This window comes from Rhinopithecus roxellana, chromosome 7 (assembly GCF_007565055.1).
Source record: "Rhinopithecus roxellana isolate Shanxi Qingling chromosome 7, ASM756505v1, whole genome shotgun sequence".
Lineage (NCBI taxonomy): Eukaryota > Metazoa > Chordata > Mammalia > Primates > Cercopithecidae > Rhinopithecus > Rhinopithecus roxellana.
Window position 1 is genome coordinate 135,236,389 of NC_044555.1, and position 18,072 is coordinate 135,254,460.

General features: G+C 40.7%; 1 protein-coding gene across 1 annotated transcript in view; it reads right to left on the reverse strand.

The window, feature by feature from the left end:
• Nucleotides 1–1,408: 1,408 nt before the first annotated feature.
• LOC115898648 (E3 ubiquitin-protein ligase UHRF2-like) overlaps nucleotides 1,409–18,072 on the reverse strand; it is a 56,071-nt gene continuing 39,407 nt past the window's right edge. Inside the window, exon 2 of the mRNA XM_030933670.1 lies at nucleotides 1,409–1,488. Within this exon, the coding sequence (XP_030789530.1) occupies nucleotides 1,409–1,488 (80 nt within the window). The remainder of the gene's footprint in view (nucleotides 1,489–18,072) is intronic.

Sequence of the window (18,072 nt, forward strand, 5' to 3'; positions counted from 1 at the left end):
ATAACTTCACAATCTCTTTTCCCTTTCCTTCAGGGCCAAAAATTTGAGTTGGATACCCTCTAACTAGGGAGCTACATGGATATAAATTAATCACACAGTGCCCCATCCAAGAAACTGGAAGCTTGTTAGAGCTATTCATAAAAATGAATTCCACCAGTGTATCAACTGTGAGGCAAGATCCCAGGAAAGTAGGGTGCTAACAGTGACAGCAATAAAATAAGGTGAGAAAAGCATCCGGCTTGTGAGGACATATTTTGAGAAGACCTTTGCACCTAAAGGTCACATACCTCTGCTAAGGCAAACTCCTCCATGGGAATACTCATCAGTCTTAGGTGGGAGTTTTCTGCATGCAGTCTCCCAACATAACTTCTAGCGTATTAATATCTGCCTCATCTCTCCTACACTGTTGAAACCCAAGTCCAGTACTACATCTGCTGAGATGACCATGACCCCAAGGTTTGTGATGAGATGAGGATACCCAGTGAAGCAAGTCTGTTTACTGAACACAGACTAAGGGCAGTGATTTTAGAATGGATTATGAAAAACTGAGGAGAGTTGCATGGATGCTGGGAAAAGGAGATGGGATGGAAAAGTTTTCTGGTGGTAGCCATGAAGTGAGAAGTCTTCCATATGCATAAGATAAATTTTTAGTAAGAAGTGGATGATCTCCACAAACACTTAAATATGGCCACATCACCATAGGTGGATTGTAAGTAAGACATACAAAAACTAGGTAATGGTGAAGAATGGTAGAAAACAGAATGTAACACTGAATGGGGTGGCTGTGGAGAAAGGCTTGGAAGAGACATCCTCTCCTTGCTACGTGGTCCACCAGAAATAACATGGGAAGATAAGGATGGTGACACGTAAGTCTGGAAGCTCTTTTGGGGGTGCGAAAAAAGTGCTCCCTTTCTCCAACTACAACATTATGACTTCCCTCACACTACCCCTTCCACACTACCCCTTCCCATAATAAGCTGTCAGGATAGTGCATTTGATCTCTAAGCCTCTCTTCCCTGAAAACCCAGGACTACCATTGACTTGGCTGGGTGGTGGCTTACTGACCAATCAAAGCTCAGGGGTGAGACTCATCACTGTCCTGGGAGGGGTATATATAGGAAGAGCAGGCGGGCTGAGGTAGACCATTGAGAGTCACTGACATGGTAAAGATGACCATGACACCATGAGCTTCCAGCCCAGTTGTGGAACAACCACCTGCTGACACCAAAGAGCCAAGGAAGAAGGTGGCCCCTTCTCAACCAAAGCCCAAAAGTCCTATCAAGGTGAGAAACCCACCCAAGCTCCTCCTCATCTTCCCCTTGACTCCTCCCTCTCAACACTCCTACCCTGTTCTTGCCTGACACAACCCCCACCCCAGACTGTACTGCTTCTCATGAAGCCCCTATTTCTACCCCTCCTCCATCCACTTCTTTAACACAGATGCCCTTCTGTGATCTCCCTGTTGTCCTTCCAGGTTCCCAAGACTACCTGAAGGAAAAAGGAACACTTTGAGGGAGTTCCAAGAAAAAGGCCACTCCCTAAAAGACCACCTCTTTAAGAAAATGTGAGAAAGAGAGCAGGTCAATACTATCTGACCACTGTGACCAGCTGAATGAGGAGCTCAGTTAAAATGAGCCACAGCAGGACCAAAAAAGTGAGGAGACCTCCACCATCTACAGCACCTCCCTGGACAGCTAGTAATTTCAGGACAAGGCCGGAGACCTCAGATCTATCTGAAAAGTCTCCAGAGGTCTGATCCCAGAGAAATAGCCAACAGGGTCTAGAGTACATTCTACACCCCACAGGGTACGCCCCATGGTGATGAAAATAAAATAAACCGGTTGTAAAATGATTTGTGTGTCTGCATGTTCTAGGATGGTGGAGAGGGCGGAAGGAGGGAAGAGGTGGTGTGTGGGAAGGGAGGGAAGTGGATTCTGTAGGGTTGGGGTCAGACCAACAGGTCCACAGTTAACCAGACATGGAGGATAATGATTAGGTAAGTCCTGAACACTGAAGACAAATTTCCTACTGAACACTTTCACCAATGGGTAAGGTTGATATCTTTGCCTATGGGGTTGGAGGGCAGACCCAGATGAGATGTGATGTGTGGGGTGACAATGACACTCCCTGAAAAAAGGCAGACAACAAAATCAACTGCAGGCCACCTACCTGATAATGGTGCTTGTTGCACTCTACCCTATGATGTAAGCACCTAAAAGCCTTCACAAAACCCCAAACATCTTACTCTTCTAAAAGTTAGTCCAAAGAATTAAAATAGTGGTGTTTACACAACACTGATTATGCAACTTTCTTGCTAAGAAACGGGGCAGAGTAGTGGATGAACAAGGGAGCAGCAGTTGGGGGTAGTGGTCTGCATTCCACGCAGGCAATAAAGTAAAGCATTATCTGCAGAGGTTTTTGTTTTGTTTTGTTTTGTCTTTTTCTATAAACATAAACCCCCAAAAAGTTATTCCTGTTTTTAATTATCACCTTCATACTCCAAAATTGTTTAATAATGTCAGATGTCAGTGATGAAATACTCTCCACGCCCCACAAAGTCTTTTGTTGGTCTAAGTTCTAGAAGTTTGGTGTGATTTATGTTGCATGTACATGCGTATGTGTATGTGTGTTTGTTTGTGTATATATATGAATGAAATTATTTCATGTTACCACATTCTTAGCACTTATCCCTTAAAAACAGGTGTATTCTTCAAGGGAGTTAATTTGGAGAGCTCCCTGTTATACAGGTTGGCCCCCAACCCTGGCTGACAGTTACCATTGCTCCTTTTTGTAGCAAATTTCTAATGGTTCGAAATTGCTTTAGGTCACTTTCAGTGCAATCCCAGTCTTCAATTCCTGTGTTGATGTGTGGAATACATATATCTTATGTTGGTTATAAACAAACAATGATAGCACAAAGGTTGTAAAGATTTACACTACTGCATTAACTTGTTTTTATTTATGTTTAAATCAGCAAAACAGTGTGAACTCAGGTGCAAAGTTTTGCTTGAGAAGTCCAAAATTTTCCTGTATTCGAGCATAAAATATTTTATACTTATTTTGAAAAATGTCTTCATTTTTCAAAAATAAAAAAATAAAAATAAAGTGGAATTTATTATTCTTTAATTGTCAGTTACTTATTTTAAGACTATAGAACAAAGCAAGAAAATATAGCATTATATTAGTTGTGGTTACTTACATCGTACCCTTTGCAGATGTTTTGGTTGCCTTAAAATATTTTTACTGCCATAATTATAAATAAAAGTCAATAAAATAAGTTTTTAAAAATGTATATATTTGAAGCATTATTATTGTTTTCCTTATATTACTGAAAATTTGTTCAATTAAGGAGGGAGTTTTTAAAAAAATACTTTCTGGTATGGAATATATTATGTATGCCACTGATGGGAGACTTTTTTTTGCCAAAACCTTTTTTAATTCACCTGTAGTGTCCAGGCTTTATTTTGTATTTTTGCTGAGACCTTTCCCTTCAATTCCTACTTTACTAAGAGTTTCTATAAGGAATGATTGTTGGATTTTGTTAAATGTTCATTCTGCATCTATTGCTTTCTTTTTTAGTCTGTTAATAAGGTAAATTACATTGACTGGTTTTCAAATGCTTAAGCAACCCTACATTACTGGGAAAATTTTCACTTGATCGTGGTGTATTATCCATTTTATGTATGAATGACCTCTGTCTCATTCTAGGTGGCTTCTACTGCTATGTCTTCAAGGTACACAAACCTTTCCTTCTGCTATGTCTAATTTACTGTTAATATTATCAAATGTATTTCTTATCACAAATGCTAATTTTTATTTCTATAAGTACAAGCTAGGTGATATTTATGTCTCCCATAATTCTACTATACTGCTTGAACATACAGAATTCAGTTTTAATAACCATTTTGATGTCTTTGTCTAATTCTAAAATCTGTCAGTTTGGAGATAGTTTCCATTTCTCAGGATAGGTTTTTAAAATTTAAATTCAATTTTTCTTTTCATTTTAAATTAGGCTTAGTCTTCTAAGGCTACTATAAGAAAATGCCATAAATTGGATGGCTTATAAAGATGGATAGTTATTTCTCACAGTTCTAGAGGCTGAGAAATCTAATTTCAAGGCAACAGCAGATTTGGTGTCTGTTGAGGGCCTGCTCCCTGATTCATAGTCAACTATCTTCTTGATGTGATTTCAAATGGTAGAAAGAGCAAGGATGGTCTCTCTCTCTCTTGGACCTCTTTTATAAAAACAATAATCCCATTCATAATGGCTCCACTCTCAGGACCTAACACCTCCCAAATGCTCCACTTCCTAATATCATCACCTTAGGTGTTAAGATTTCAACTTAGGAATTTTAGGGGGACATGCATATTCAGTGCACTTAACTTAGTGAGGTTAACCAGCTTTAAATATGGTTAAGGACTATTTCTATACCTACTTGTGAATTGCCTGCTCATGTCTTTTTCATATTTTTCTATTAGATTTGGGTCCATTGTCCAAAAATTTGTTAGTTTTTACATATTAGGGATATTAGCCCTGCAAGCTACACATATTTGTAGCCCTCTACATTATAATTTTTCCCCAATTTGTCAGTTGTCTTCTGATTTATTTCATGTTGTGTTTTGTTTTTCCTTCTAAAATTTTAAGAAATGTAATGCATTTTGAGTGAGTAGGCAATCAGTGGACACCAGGAAGTAAGTGCATCACAGGACACTCTGGGAAGTCCCACTATGCCAAATAGGTGTGTACTCAGGTGAGGACCACAAACTGGCTCAATTTGCTAGTCAGTTAGGAACCTAAGGCCTGGGGTAAACCCCACCATGCCTTTCCTCGAGGTCCATAAACCCGAATGAGAGATCCTCTATTTGGGGAGCTACATGGACAGGACTTGATCACATAGTGTTTCCTTCAGGAAGCTGGAAGCTTGTTATAACCACAGCCAACTTCGTAAGCATGCAACTTATACACTCGCACAGGGCCTGAAGCTTGCAAGGGCTCTGTGTACTTGGTTTAATTACTGAGGAGTCCTGAATCCTGTAATAATTTTTGAACAGGAGTCATATTTTCATGTTACACTTGCCTTGAAAATTATGTAATTGGTTTCTTCCCCACCCTCAGCCTTCTAGAATCAGGATTTCTGTGGTGAGTGCTAGACCTAGAAGTAAAAAGGCTTCAGTCTCATTGCTCTACTACTTCCCAGCTGCAAACAATTCTGTGACTCTCTCCTCCTATTTCACATGGGAAACACATAAAGACATAGATAGAAAACAAATATGTTCCTCAGGATACTCTCGCCAGCAGGTCCTCATGCTGGCCTGCTGTGACTTCCAATCTGGCATGCTTGCAAAACCAAGACACCAGCTGTTGGAGTCTCCTGTCTGCATCAGGAAAACTCATATGGAACTTGTTCTTTCACTTTCCAGTTGAACTTATACCTTGAAACCACAGGCAGCCCGGCAAGTAGGCAATATGGACTGACTCCTGGAGTTGAAATCCTTGAATATTCTTCACTTCTAAGTTCTGAAATGAGGCCATGATCTGCTGGAGTATTGTCGTATCCTTTGCCTCTGAGTCAGAAGAAAGGAACTGGCAAAGGCTTTGTAGGTTGTCAGGACATCAAAAGGCCCTTATGACCTTTTTATAATTGTAAAGGATTCAGCAAGATTTGGATGAGATTTTGTCTCAAGCACTCACAAATTCTACCATGAGGAAAAGGTGATGAGCAAAATATGTTGGTCAGATGTCAAAAGCAGCAGAGTATAGATGACTCCAGATGAAACCTCACTTTTCTTTCCCAGGTACGGATCAAGCCAAATGGAAGTGCTTTATCTGTTTGGAAACCTGGATTTTACCATCTGGTCCAACGGTCATGAAGATCTGAGAAAGCAGCTTTCAAACACTAGTGACCACATACCCTGGAGAATGATACATTCAGGGCAGCTTTTTTCATACCTTCGTTTTCTAACCTGTTAGCTAAAAGAGTTCTTGCCTGCCATAAAAGCCATGTCATCTATGTCTTTCACAGATGTTTCAAGTGGATAGTGACCCAAGTACAGCAAAAGGGCATTTTTGTACCTTTTAGGAATTGCCTAAAGGTGTTCCTTTCTGTATTGCCTCTTCTGCTCAGCTTCTTCCAGGGCTGAAGATGAGCACGAGGGTCCCACTTCCTATGTGTCTTGTGGCATGACAGCTCCAAACTATACCAGCATTCCCATGTCCCCTTACATTTAGGCAATTTTTAAAAATGGGATGACCAGGAATTGCTGAAATTTGGAGGGAGATTGATTGTACTCATTCTGTGTGTTTAGAGATGAAGCATTAGGACAAACGGGCTTGGCAGTTGTGGGACAGGTACCTACCCCTGCCAAGACACTTCAATTCTGACCTGTGACAGAGTTCTTGGGAGAGCTAGCTGAATCAATCTCCCAGGCCTTTATTTGTGACATGTAGTGTTAGAGGCTCATTCACAGGTGACAAAGATCTAAGTATGCTTGGTGAATGGAGTACTGGCTGGTCTGCCATGTGAAACAATGGAAGCAATCACTTTTGGGGTGCTTTAACTCTTTAGGCCCCTATGATATAATTTGGTGGTTACCTGATTCGTGAGCCACTAATGTCCTGATTTTTCACCAATAGAAGCAGACCCCTTATTTTGAAAAGACTGCTAAACACTGATTATCATGCAATGATCTCTGAGGCAGGCTGCACCAGTAGCAGTTTCCAATCCTCCTCCCAGCTTTCTCTCACTGGAGAGATCAGTATCCAGAAGTATACGACTCCCTGAAGTGAAACAGATTCTAATCAGAAATAAGTAAACATATTTCCTCTTAACAAATAAAAATGCTTCAAACTGAGAAGGCAGAAAGGCAAACACAATTCCCTTCCAAAGACAAACAAAGCCTCCAAATTGTGTGGTTCCACACTGGTGTCTTTAAAGATCTTACATTACTTCTGTAATGTGCAAAATTGCTATATATAAAAAATGTAACATGCAAAAAAAATTTTTAAATTATAATCCAACTCTCACCCATTAAAGCAAAACAAAACAAAAGAGAAAATAACAAGTGTTGGCAAGGATGAAGAGCAAAGGGAAAACCTGTGCACTGCTGGTGGGAAGATAAATTGATACAGTCACTATGAACAACAATATGGAGGTTCCTCAAAAGCTAAAAATAGAACTACCCATGATTCAGCAATCCTACTACTGGATATTTATCCAAAGAATATAAAATCAGTATACTGAAGAGATATTAACACTCCCACATTCATTTCAATATTATTTACAATAGCCAAGAGGTGAAAATAATGTAAATGTTCAACAAATGAATGAATAAAGGAAATGTGTTATATTCATACAATGCAACATTCACCCTTTTTTAAAAAAACAGAAGTCCTATCATGCTACAATATGAATGAAACCTGAGCACATTAGATTAAGTGAAATAAGCCAATCACAGAAGGGCAAATATTGCATGAATACACATATATGTAGTATTTAAAGTAGTCAACCCATAGAAACACAAAGTAAAATGGTGGTTGCCAGGGGCTGGAGTTAGGGGGAAAAGGGAGGTTGCTGATCAATGGGTATACAGTTTTGGTTGTGCAAGATGAAAATAAATTCTATAAATCTGCCATGTAACAATGTGCATATAGTTATCTATACTGTACTGTACATTTCAAATTTATTAGGAGAACATATTTGATATTATGTGTATTCTTTTTAGCCAAAGTATAAAAAAGTAATTTATTTGCAGAAGCATCAACAGTAGCTGCAAGTGGTTGGCTGCAGTGGGCTTGTGATGGGCCCAAATGATGTTCTCCAACTCTGAATCAAACTCAGGGGACACAGGGGACCCAGGGCCACTCTAGGCAACAATCTTACTACCCTTCCAACTTCACTCATTTTTTCATTATCTGTTAGGCTATATCACTCCTCTTCTTAAATGAGAAAAATAAGACTATATGTCTAGCAACATCTTGAAAGGCCACTTAAATCACCTATGTCTTTAAACACAGCTCAAGTATAACATGGGCTCTGACAGGCCATGAAGAGTGGAACTGGCAAGATAAAGACTGGGGATGAAGCGGGTAGCCAGATGTCTTAGTCTATTGAAGTAGTTATAACATAATACCATAAGCAATAGAAATTGATTTCTCATAGTTCCAGAGTCTGGCAGTCTGAAATCAGGGTGCCAGCATGGTTGAATTCTGGCGAGGACCCTCTTCTTGGTCATGGAATGCTGTCTTCTTGTGTCCTCACATGGCAGAAAGATAGCAAGCAAGCTCTCTGTGGCCTCTTTTATAAGGGCACTAATCCGGTTCAGGAGGGCTTTACCCTTATGACATAATCACATGACTCCCACAGGCTCCATCTTTAAATACCATCAAATTGAGGGTAGAGATAGCACCATATAAATTTTGTGGGGGCACAAATATTCAGTCCACAGCACGGGGCTTTGAGCTTCACCAGTGAGCCTCACAGGTCATTGATTCCGCTGAGTCTAGGGCCAGTGATTCTCAGGATGGCTTCTAGCTGCAATTGATAGTGTTCGATAAGGAGAGCCCCAGCATTTCAGAGTCAGAACAGCACACTTGACTGATTTTATTTATGTGCCATTCATGATTGTATTAGTCCATTCTCACACTGCCATAAACAACTACCTGAGACTGGATAATTTATAAAGAAAAGAGGTTTAATTGACTCACAGTTACACAGGCTATACAGAAAGCATGGCTGGGAAGGCCTCAGGAAAGTTACAATCATGGTGGAAGGCGAATGAGAAGCAAGCACATCTTACCATGGCGGAACAGGAGAGAGAGAGCTAAGGCGGAACTGCCACACACTTTCAAAACAACCAGATCTCGTGAGAACTCTATCACAAGAACAGCAAGGGTAAAGTACACTCCCATGATTCAATCATCTCCTTTCAGGCTCCTCCTTCAATACGTGAGGATTACAATTCAACATGAGATTTGGGTGGGGACACAGAGCCAAACCCTATCAATGATACTGTCCCCTAGTGCACTTGCTCAGTCATTCATAACACACACATTTTCATGCCTTCTGTGTATCTGACACTGTGTCAGGCCCAGAGGGAGTGGTAGAGAAAGGTGGCCAGAGGAGCACAAGAGAAAATCTTTTGACCTGGGCTCTAGGCCAATACTTCTCTACCCATAAAACCACAGATTTTTGAGGGGCTTTGGAGTTAATGAAGAAGGTTCAGCATGGAAAGCAAGCACCAACTCTGGACTGAATAAATAGTATAAGTGATTCATAGAGGTACTATAGCATAGTGGTCAAGAGCTGGGGCCCCAGAGCCAGACTGCTTGGTCTCAAATCCCAGTTCTGACATGTGGGTAGTTTCTTCATTTTGTCATGCCCCTGTTTCCTCATCTATATAATTGAAATAAATAATAACATTTACCCAAGTGTTAGCATATGTGAAGCATATAAATATTTGATTATTATTACATGTGTGTTACATTTTTTTCAAATGTCTCTAGATGCTATTATAATAAATTAAATATAAATTTGTTTTGTAATATAACCTAATGTAGCTTATGGTTATTCTGCATTTTCTCAGTCAACTGATGCCAAAAAGCATAAATATTTTCAAGAGAGGATATTATGATTTATTTGTATGTATGAAACAAAAAAATGGTACAAACCTCCTTGATGCCATTGCCCCATGATTCTGGTGCTTTCCAGTCATTTCCTTACATAGACAGAGTCTAAGATTAGGGACTGGCTAGGTCCAGTTTCTCATTCCAGCTCTGCTCTGTCAAGCATTCAAAAACATTTATTAAGAAACTAATTATACAAGGCCCTGGGTGAAATACTACCTTTTACCTGCAAACCCTGCAACAAATTAGTTCATCTCCCTAAATATCATTTTTAACCTGTAAAGTTGACATGTAACTTCCAGTTAATTTTGAAAATTAGAGGAGTAATACATGTAAAATCATCTAGCACAGTGCCTGGCACAGAAACTATGCCCAAGAAATGTATATTTTCTTTCTAACTCATGATATGACAGTTGAGAAATGGCTACATAACCTGCCTAATCCTTTAAATATGAGAAATTATATTTTGTTTCATGATAGTCACAGAAGTGAAATGTACCCTGCTCTATTCAAGCACGGGTTGGGGATCGTATAAAAATGAGATCCCATAAAGCATATCCTGGCTATGGGCTGCTGCTGCCCTTTACGGAGAAGAATCCAGCACACAAACACTGGTTAGGAGAGACTCTAACCTAGAAATGCTCAGTGGCTCAGAACTTAATCAGTTGGGTGTCAACATTTAGTTATGAATATGGCTTCTAAGGATTTCTACTCTATATCAATATCCTTTAGATAAACATACAGCCTGAAAGGGCAAAGGGAGAAGGAGCATGGCTCTGAATTCTAGGATGAAGGATAGGAGGATGGATGGAGGCAGAACAGGAACATCAATTAACCCCAATCATGTAACACTCATTTGTAATTTCATCCCTGTGGTTTACATGGCATTAGAGTCTATGCATAAAGAACACTGCAGTAATGATGATGAATCCCTACCACATCAGGGATCAGGGTGACATGTGCTATGAGTTTCCTGGAAAAAGGTTACATATCCCCCAACCTGGCATAGAGGATATAGAAATGAACAAGTTGGATAATGACCCTTCCCTCATGGAGCTTATAGTCTAGTAGAGGGACAGATAACAAACACATGAATATACAACATCAGGTGGTACTAAGAGGGACAGATAACAAACACATGAATATACAACATCAGGTGATACTAAGCACTATGAAGTAAACTGAATCAGAGCAAGAGGTCCATGACTGACATATTTGAGGCTGGGGGCAAAGGTGCTCTTTTAAGATAGAGGGGTGAAGGAAACTGTCTCTGGGGAGGTAGCTTTGAACAGAGGGGGATATGTGGTAAGGGAGGAAGCCTTGTGAGGATCTGGGGAAAGTGTCTCAGTCAGATGGCAAAGCAAGTGCAAAGGCTTTGAGGCATGAATGAGCTTGGTGAGTCCAGGAGTAGCATGAAGAGCAGCATGGAGTTTGTGAGTAAGAAAATGTGCAGGAGAAGAGGTCACAATGGTAGTCAAGATATGACCACTTCTAGCCACCTCTGTCACTACCACCATGGTCTAAGTCACCACCATATCTTGCCTGGATTCCAATATAGCCTACTTAACTGATTTCCCAAGTTCTGCTCTTGATCTCCTTCAGTCTAATGTACTGGTTCCCAAATTTTGCTGTGCATTGGAATCACTGGGGGAGTTTTATTTATTTATTGTTAATTCATGTTTTTGAATAATGCCTATTCACAAGTGGCAAAGCATTCCAAAGGCTAGCAGTGGAAAAATCAGAATTTGAAACTATTCAGTTATTTCCTGAGCCTCCTCCACCATAGCTATTATAGTTTACTGCCTACCTGCAAAGTAAAGATGTTAAATAGATCACAATTACATAGCACCTACTATGTGTTGTTAGTCACTATCTTACAGATATTAATTTGTTCAATCTTCGTGGCAATCCTATGAGGTCAGGTTTACTTTTAACCCGTGATAAGGATGAGGAAACTGAGGTTCAGAGAGGTCACACTGTTCACCTATGTTCGCACGGCTAGTAGGTGGTGAGTTTGGTATTTGAACCCATGTAATCTGGCTCTAGAGCATTCATTTTCAAGAGAGTTCATATCACTACCAAGGAGACAATAATTTATTTTTTGCAGGATGAAAAATTATTACTCTTATAGATAAGACCCAAATATACATACAGTACGTAAATAGTATATTAGTCAAGTTTCTCCAGAGAAACAGAACTAATAGGATATGTGTATATATTTATACAAAGATATAGTTATTATAAGGAATTGGCTCATGTGATTATGGAGACTGGCAAGTCCAAAATCGGCAGGGTGGGCTGGCAGGCTGGAAATCTGGGAAAGTCAATGTTCCAATTCAAATCTGAAAGCCGTCTGCTATAGAACCAGAAAGCACTGATGTTGCAAATTAAGTCTAAAGGCAATTTGCCGGGGAATTCTCTCTTGCTTGGGGGAGGCTGGTCCTTTTGTTTTATTCATCCTTTGAACTGATTTGATGAAACCTACCCACATCATAAAGGGTAATCTGATTTACTCAAAGTTCACCGATTTTAAATGTTAAACCCATCCAAAAACACCTCACAGAGGTACCCAAAATAATGTTTGACCAAAATATCTGGAAACCTTATGGCCCAACCACTTTAACACATAAAACTAACCATCACAAATAGATGTACAGCATATCTGTGGTATTAACATCTCATGGGGAAGGCAAATTGGAATTTTTTAAAGTTTGAAAGGCTCCTTGAGTGGAGGGTATACGGGCAATAATGAAAAAAAGAGATTGAGAAACGCTGTGCTAGAGTGTGCCTTCAATAATCATACAGTTTAGGACAGTCAATCAGCTGAAGAAACCACATAGGTGGACAAGTGGCTTAGCTATTATAACTGACTAACTAATACTTACTGCCAGCATGTAATGTGCACATACTATGGTTAGATTTTTACATGCATGTGCAGGGATTATGGCTAACCACTGTCATGGTTCCAGCTTGCTCTATTTAGCTCCTTCCTCCCCTCCAGGGGTAGGGGCACCTACAGGTGTAGGGGTTACGTCTACTACGCAAATCCCCCTTCTTTGAGATCAAGGTGTCATGGGCATTATGGGCTAGTGTCCACTGAGATAATAAGGCAATGACAGAGCAAAGCATGACTGGGCATCTCTCCTGCTGGAATTCAGAACCCCATCCTTAATGTACAGATAGGGGTGGTGAAGAGGTTATAGGCTCTGGGTGGGAAGTTCATGGGCAAGCAAGACTGTGACTCATGGGCCCTTTAAGACAACTTCACTGACATCAGATCCCAGGATTTTAGGGCCCACCCAAAAAACGTTCTCACTCGTGCCTCATTGGGGAGCTGTCATAATTTCCCATTCCCACGTCATACACTTAAATGAAATCAGAAGACCTGTGGGTGGGAGTTAGGCATCAGCATTTTGTAACAATCCCCATGTGATTCCATTGCGCAACAAAATTTAGGAATCTCTGCCTTATTTTCAACGGTGCTCCTAGAGTTATCTCAAAAAAAAAAGTCTAATCATACATTTCTCCCCTGCTTAAAACCCTCCAGTGATTACCTATTGCACTTAAAGACCACCTTTTTCATGTGACCTATAAGGCCATCTCCCCATTGTTATCTGAGTGCATTCCTCCTCCACTTACTGTGCTTTAACTGACCTCTTTTTGTTCCTCAAAGATGCTGAGCTTGTCCTGCCTCAGAGCCCTAGCACCTCAACATTGGAATATTATTCCTAACCCTAAGCCTTCTTGTTATTTAGACTCATCCCAAATATCACCTCCCCTAAGATTCCTTCCCTGATTCCTCTAGATAATTTTGTACACAGACAACTTTTATGTAAATGCTGTGATGTGCCACCAAGATTCCCCTTCAGGGACTGAAGAACTTGCCACAGCTGTTGAGAAAGTTGTCAGCACTTGACTTTGGCTGGACAGACTGCACCTTTTCAGGTGCAGCCTGCATCAGGTGAGTTGCCACTGCTAAAGTTTGTGGACACAGACACCTTGCAGTACTGTGAAGGTCCATCCCAGCCTCAGCACTCCACAACAGGTGACAGAAGCCTTGGCCAAGAATACATCACAGCCCAAATTCTCCCTTGTCCAATTCTTCTTCTTCCCCTTCCATAGCTGTTGATCCCAAGAGCATTTCCCAAGGATATTATTGTACACTGATTTCCATCTGAGTCCAAAGTAACTAAAACTGCAAAGGTTGCTGCCATGAGTAATCTGAGAAAGGAAACACTAAGATGGCATTCTGGAGCTGGACCACCTGCCAGACAGTTGCCACCGTAGACCCCTTCACTGGAGATAGGTGGCACAGAAATAGCTCTAGCACAAGGCAACAATTTAATTGTTAACAATTTTACCTGTGGGAACTGGGATGTGATGCTTGTGGAAAGAAATTCACTAGCAAGAGTAGAATTGGTTGGCCTGTGTTAAGCATAAGTAATGCTTTGGAGAAAGGTAACAAAAGGCTACAAGTGATTATTGTAGAAGGTAAAGAAGGTCTCATGTCTTGCATCCAGAGAGCAGAGAAAGCTAAGACCCAGGTTTAAAAATGAATAATCTAAGTAACAAAGCTCCAAAGAAGTTTAAACTCCCAACCACAGGCCTGTTAGACCAAAGCCAGGGCCCTGATTGGGAAAGAATGGACCCCAAATCATAGTGTAGGGACACCTGGGTTGATATACCAGCAATCTGGAATCCTCAGGATTTCCCCCAAATCTTCTGCATATGCAGAAGTGGCCCACTCTTTCCTAGAAATGCTGTTTCATTTCCTGACAATGATGCAGAGGCCTCTCCCTTGAAAATGACACATGCATTCTCAGGGTCTGCCTCTGCCTCTACTTCTGGCAGATAGTCCAATGGGGAGGTTATGTCACAACATAACCTGGCTGGGGGAAATGATGGGCCTGCTAAGGCAAGAAGGAAACTTGACCTCAAAAAAGCTGCTGGACCTAGTCAACCTGAACCAACCAGTGGGAGTCAGGAGAACGTGTATGGGACTGAATTCAGAGGGCACTGGACCAAAAGGAAGTCAGAACATTAAACTGGATAAAAAGTGTTTATATGGGAGCACCAACAGACACAAGATTTAACACTCTGACAAGGACCCTGGGAGATGATATGAAAAAGGTGCCTAAGATGATGCTTAGAAATATGGAAAAAACAGTAGTATGAACCAATTAAGGTAGAAATGCCAGAATTGTTGATACAGGCAGTAGTAAAAGGAATTAAAGGCCCTGGGAAGTGGGCATGCTACATTAGCTATCTCATGGAAGTCTGGAATTCCTACTGGATGAATATGTTGTACAGGAGGGCATGGAGGATATATCATTTCCCAAGGCCATTGGGAAAACACAGGAGAGAGGAACACCAGTATCACTAAGGTCAGTGGTAGATCTCCCCTGTAGGACAGGGCAGATGGTAGTAGATGAGATCATAGAGATGAATTTACTGATAGCAATAAAAATAGCAATAGAGGGCAGATGATAATATTTTACCATCAGAAGCAATGAGTATAATTACTGTAATGAGCAGCAAAATCAGAATTGCCATGAGGACCTGACCCATAGAGAGCTATGGAGATAGTTAAAAAAAAAAAAAAACACAGTATCCCTAGGGACAAGCTAGATGGGCAGCCAGCAAGTGTAGCATTCAATCTATACAGTCAGAGGAAATCAAGGACAGGTGAACAAGAGGTTGTGGGCAGTCACACTGACAAAAAGTCAAAATTCCTTGTTTAGTTTCTAAACCTGAGCAAATTTTCAGATCTGGAATCCACTGAATGGAGGCTGGGTCCCTGGGAGGAAGGATCCTACAACACCAGGCAATTATATATGGCAATGATTCCTTTACATGTTCTCAAAAGGGACAAATGGTCATTTACTTGGATAACTGTATAGTCGTGAAAAGAGACTATCCAAACATTTCATAACATCCAAGTTTCTACTGATAACCAAGGACTTGAAACATCATAATGACTCTCAATTACAGTAGGGGCATATGAGGACCAGGTAACCAATGTAGTCCTGGGCCCAGATCTGGCTCAACAATGTGTCCTCAGGATCCACAGACCCAAATGATAATCACTGATTCTTCTAGTTTTCAAATGTATAATTGGAATTGACATACTTGGTAGGTGACACATGACCTGAATTAGTTTATTGGCCTGAGAGATATGAGGTATAATAGTGGAGCAGGCCAAATGAAGCCCCTTGTGTCACTTGGGTTTATGGCAATCCAAAGTAGGAGAATCACAACAAAGACTTCTAGGGTTGAAGAAGAGCAAGGTCATGCCATCTATGGTGGAGAATTATATAACTTTAATAAAACAATCTCTAGCATGCTACCAGGCCCTGATAGAGATAAAGTGTCTGATCATGAGTTATTAAATGACCATGGAGCCAGAGCTGTTCTACGTGAGCTGGGTGATTTTAGACCCACCAAGTCATAAGGTTAGGTGTACTCAGCAGCAATTCCTTGTAAGACCAGCTGATGGAGGAGGGAAAACACAGAGTTTCTTACTCAGACTGGCTGAAGAAACAGGAAGCAAGCTGCAGACAGGCCATAGCTGCATTGTAGCCCACTGAGGGGTGACCTTAAAAGAAGCAGTGAAGGTAAATCCTCCCAATGGGCAGAGCTTTGGGTGGTGCAGTTGTTCATTCACTTTATTTGAAAAGAGATATCCTGAGGTTATAATATGTAAGGAATCACAGGGAATCACCAATAGACTGGTTGGTCAGAGGCCTGCAGATAGAAATATAAGATTGAGGACAAGGTGGTCTGAGATATGTATGAACTTGCAGAATTGAGTATGAAATGTAAAGATCTTTGTATATTTCATGATAAAAACCCATGAGAGAACATCTGCTATATAAGAGGTACCAAAATCACAAGGTAGACAAAATGACTAGACCAAATGAAGTCAGTGTTACCCCAGTGCTTGCACAATGGACACATGAAAAGAGCAACCATATGGCAGAGATAGCAGCTATGCATGGGCCCACTTGCATGAGTTCCCACTCACCACGGCTGTTCTAGCTACTGTCATAGAAGAATGTCCAATTTGCCAGCAACAGAGACCAATACTTAATCCTAATCCTCAATATAGGATATATTCCTAGCTTGAGGAAATGACCAGACACTTTGTGGCAAGCTGACTACATGGGAACTCTTCCACCTGAGAAGAGTGATTCATTTGACAAGTGCTTCATTTTGACAAGAATAAAACTATGTTCTAGAAATCACCTCAGACAGCACAAGAACATTTGGTTTACCTACTGGCATAGGATTACATATAGCATAACAAACCAAGGAATGTAATTTACAGACAAAGAGGTGCTGAAAAGAGTACATGACCATGGGATCTACTGGTTATAGCACACCTATATTACTTAGAAGCTGCAATCAAGACAATGCACAGCCTGATGAAGGCACAGCAGAGGTGACAGTTCAAAGAGAGTTACCCTTCAGGATACAGTGTACACTATAAATCAAGACCTTTATATGGTTTTGTGTCCCCAGTGGGTAAAAAAATACGTTGAATCTCGATTCAAAGAGTAAAGGCAGGAATGGCCCCCTTATAGGATTGGTGTTTACTGTTTTCACTCAGTGATCTTTTGGATAATTTGTGTTTCCTGTCTTTGCAACTCTGGGCTCTATGCGTTTAGAGCTTAAAGTTCCTAAAGGGAAAACACTTCTACTAGGGGCACAGGAGGGAGAGATGCTATTGTAGAATAGAACTAGGAAAGAATATGTGTGGAACTTAGGTGACCCAGTCAGTTGCCTAATCCTGATGGTGAATAGACAAGATTAGCAAACATGGACTGAAAAGGTAAACAGGGATTCAGGCACTTCAGAGATAAGATCTCCGTCATGCCACCATGTAAGCCATCAAGACCAGTCAGAGTACTAACTGAGGAAAAGAAGAATTTGGAAAGGAGACTAGATAGGGATATTCAGTGTCAGTTGTGGCTTCAAAACTAGTTGCAACAACAAGGGCTATAATTTGTCTCATAAATCCTCTTACAATTTTTTCCCCAGGAAAAGAAACTCACCAGAGTTCTGGAGTTGATGCTCCCAGAATTTCTATAAAGAAGGGGGTCCAAGTGGCAGAAGAGATGGACTCTAGCGGTTGTTAAAAAATGTAGAACCCAAATCTGCCTTCAAGACTGAAGGATTTATTTCCCTAGCTTCCACGGGAGCTACTGGGCTTATTGTTTTCAGCTGTCAGCTCTCTTTGGCAATTGCCTTTAGCTGAACCTCTCCCAAGTTCATATCACCCTTCCTAAGGGAATTTGCACCCAATAACTGATAAATGTGAGTGTAAAAATGCTTCATCTTTTTGCCACAATGTGGCACAACTCTGAAGGGTTGTCTCAGCTTGCACCCCCGTTGGAGTCAGGTATTTGTTGAACAGTGTTACAGTTCAACTATTCCCTCTGCCAATCTTT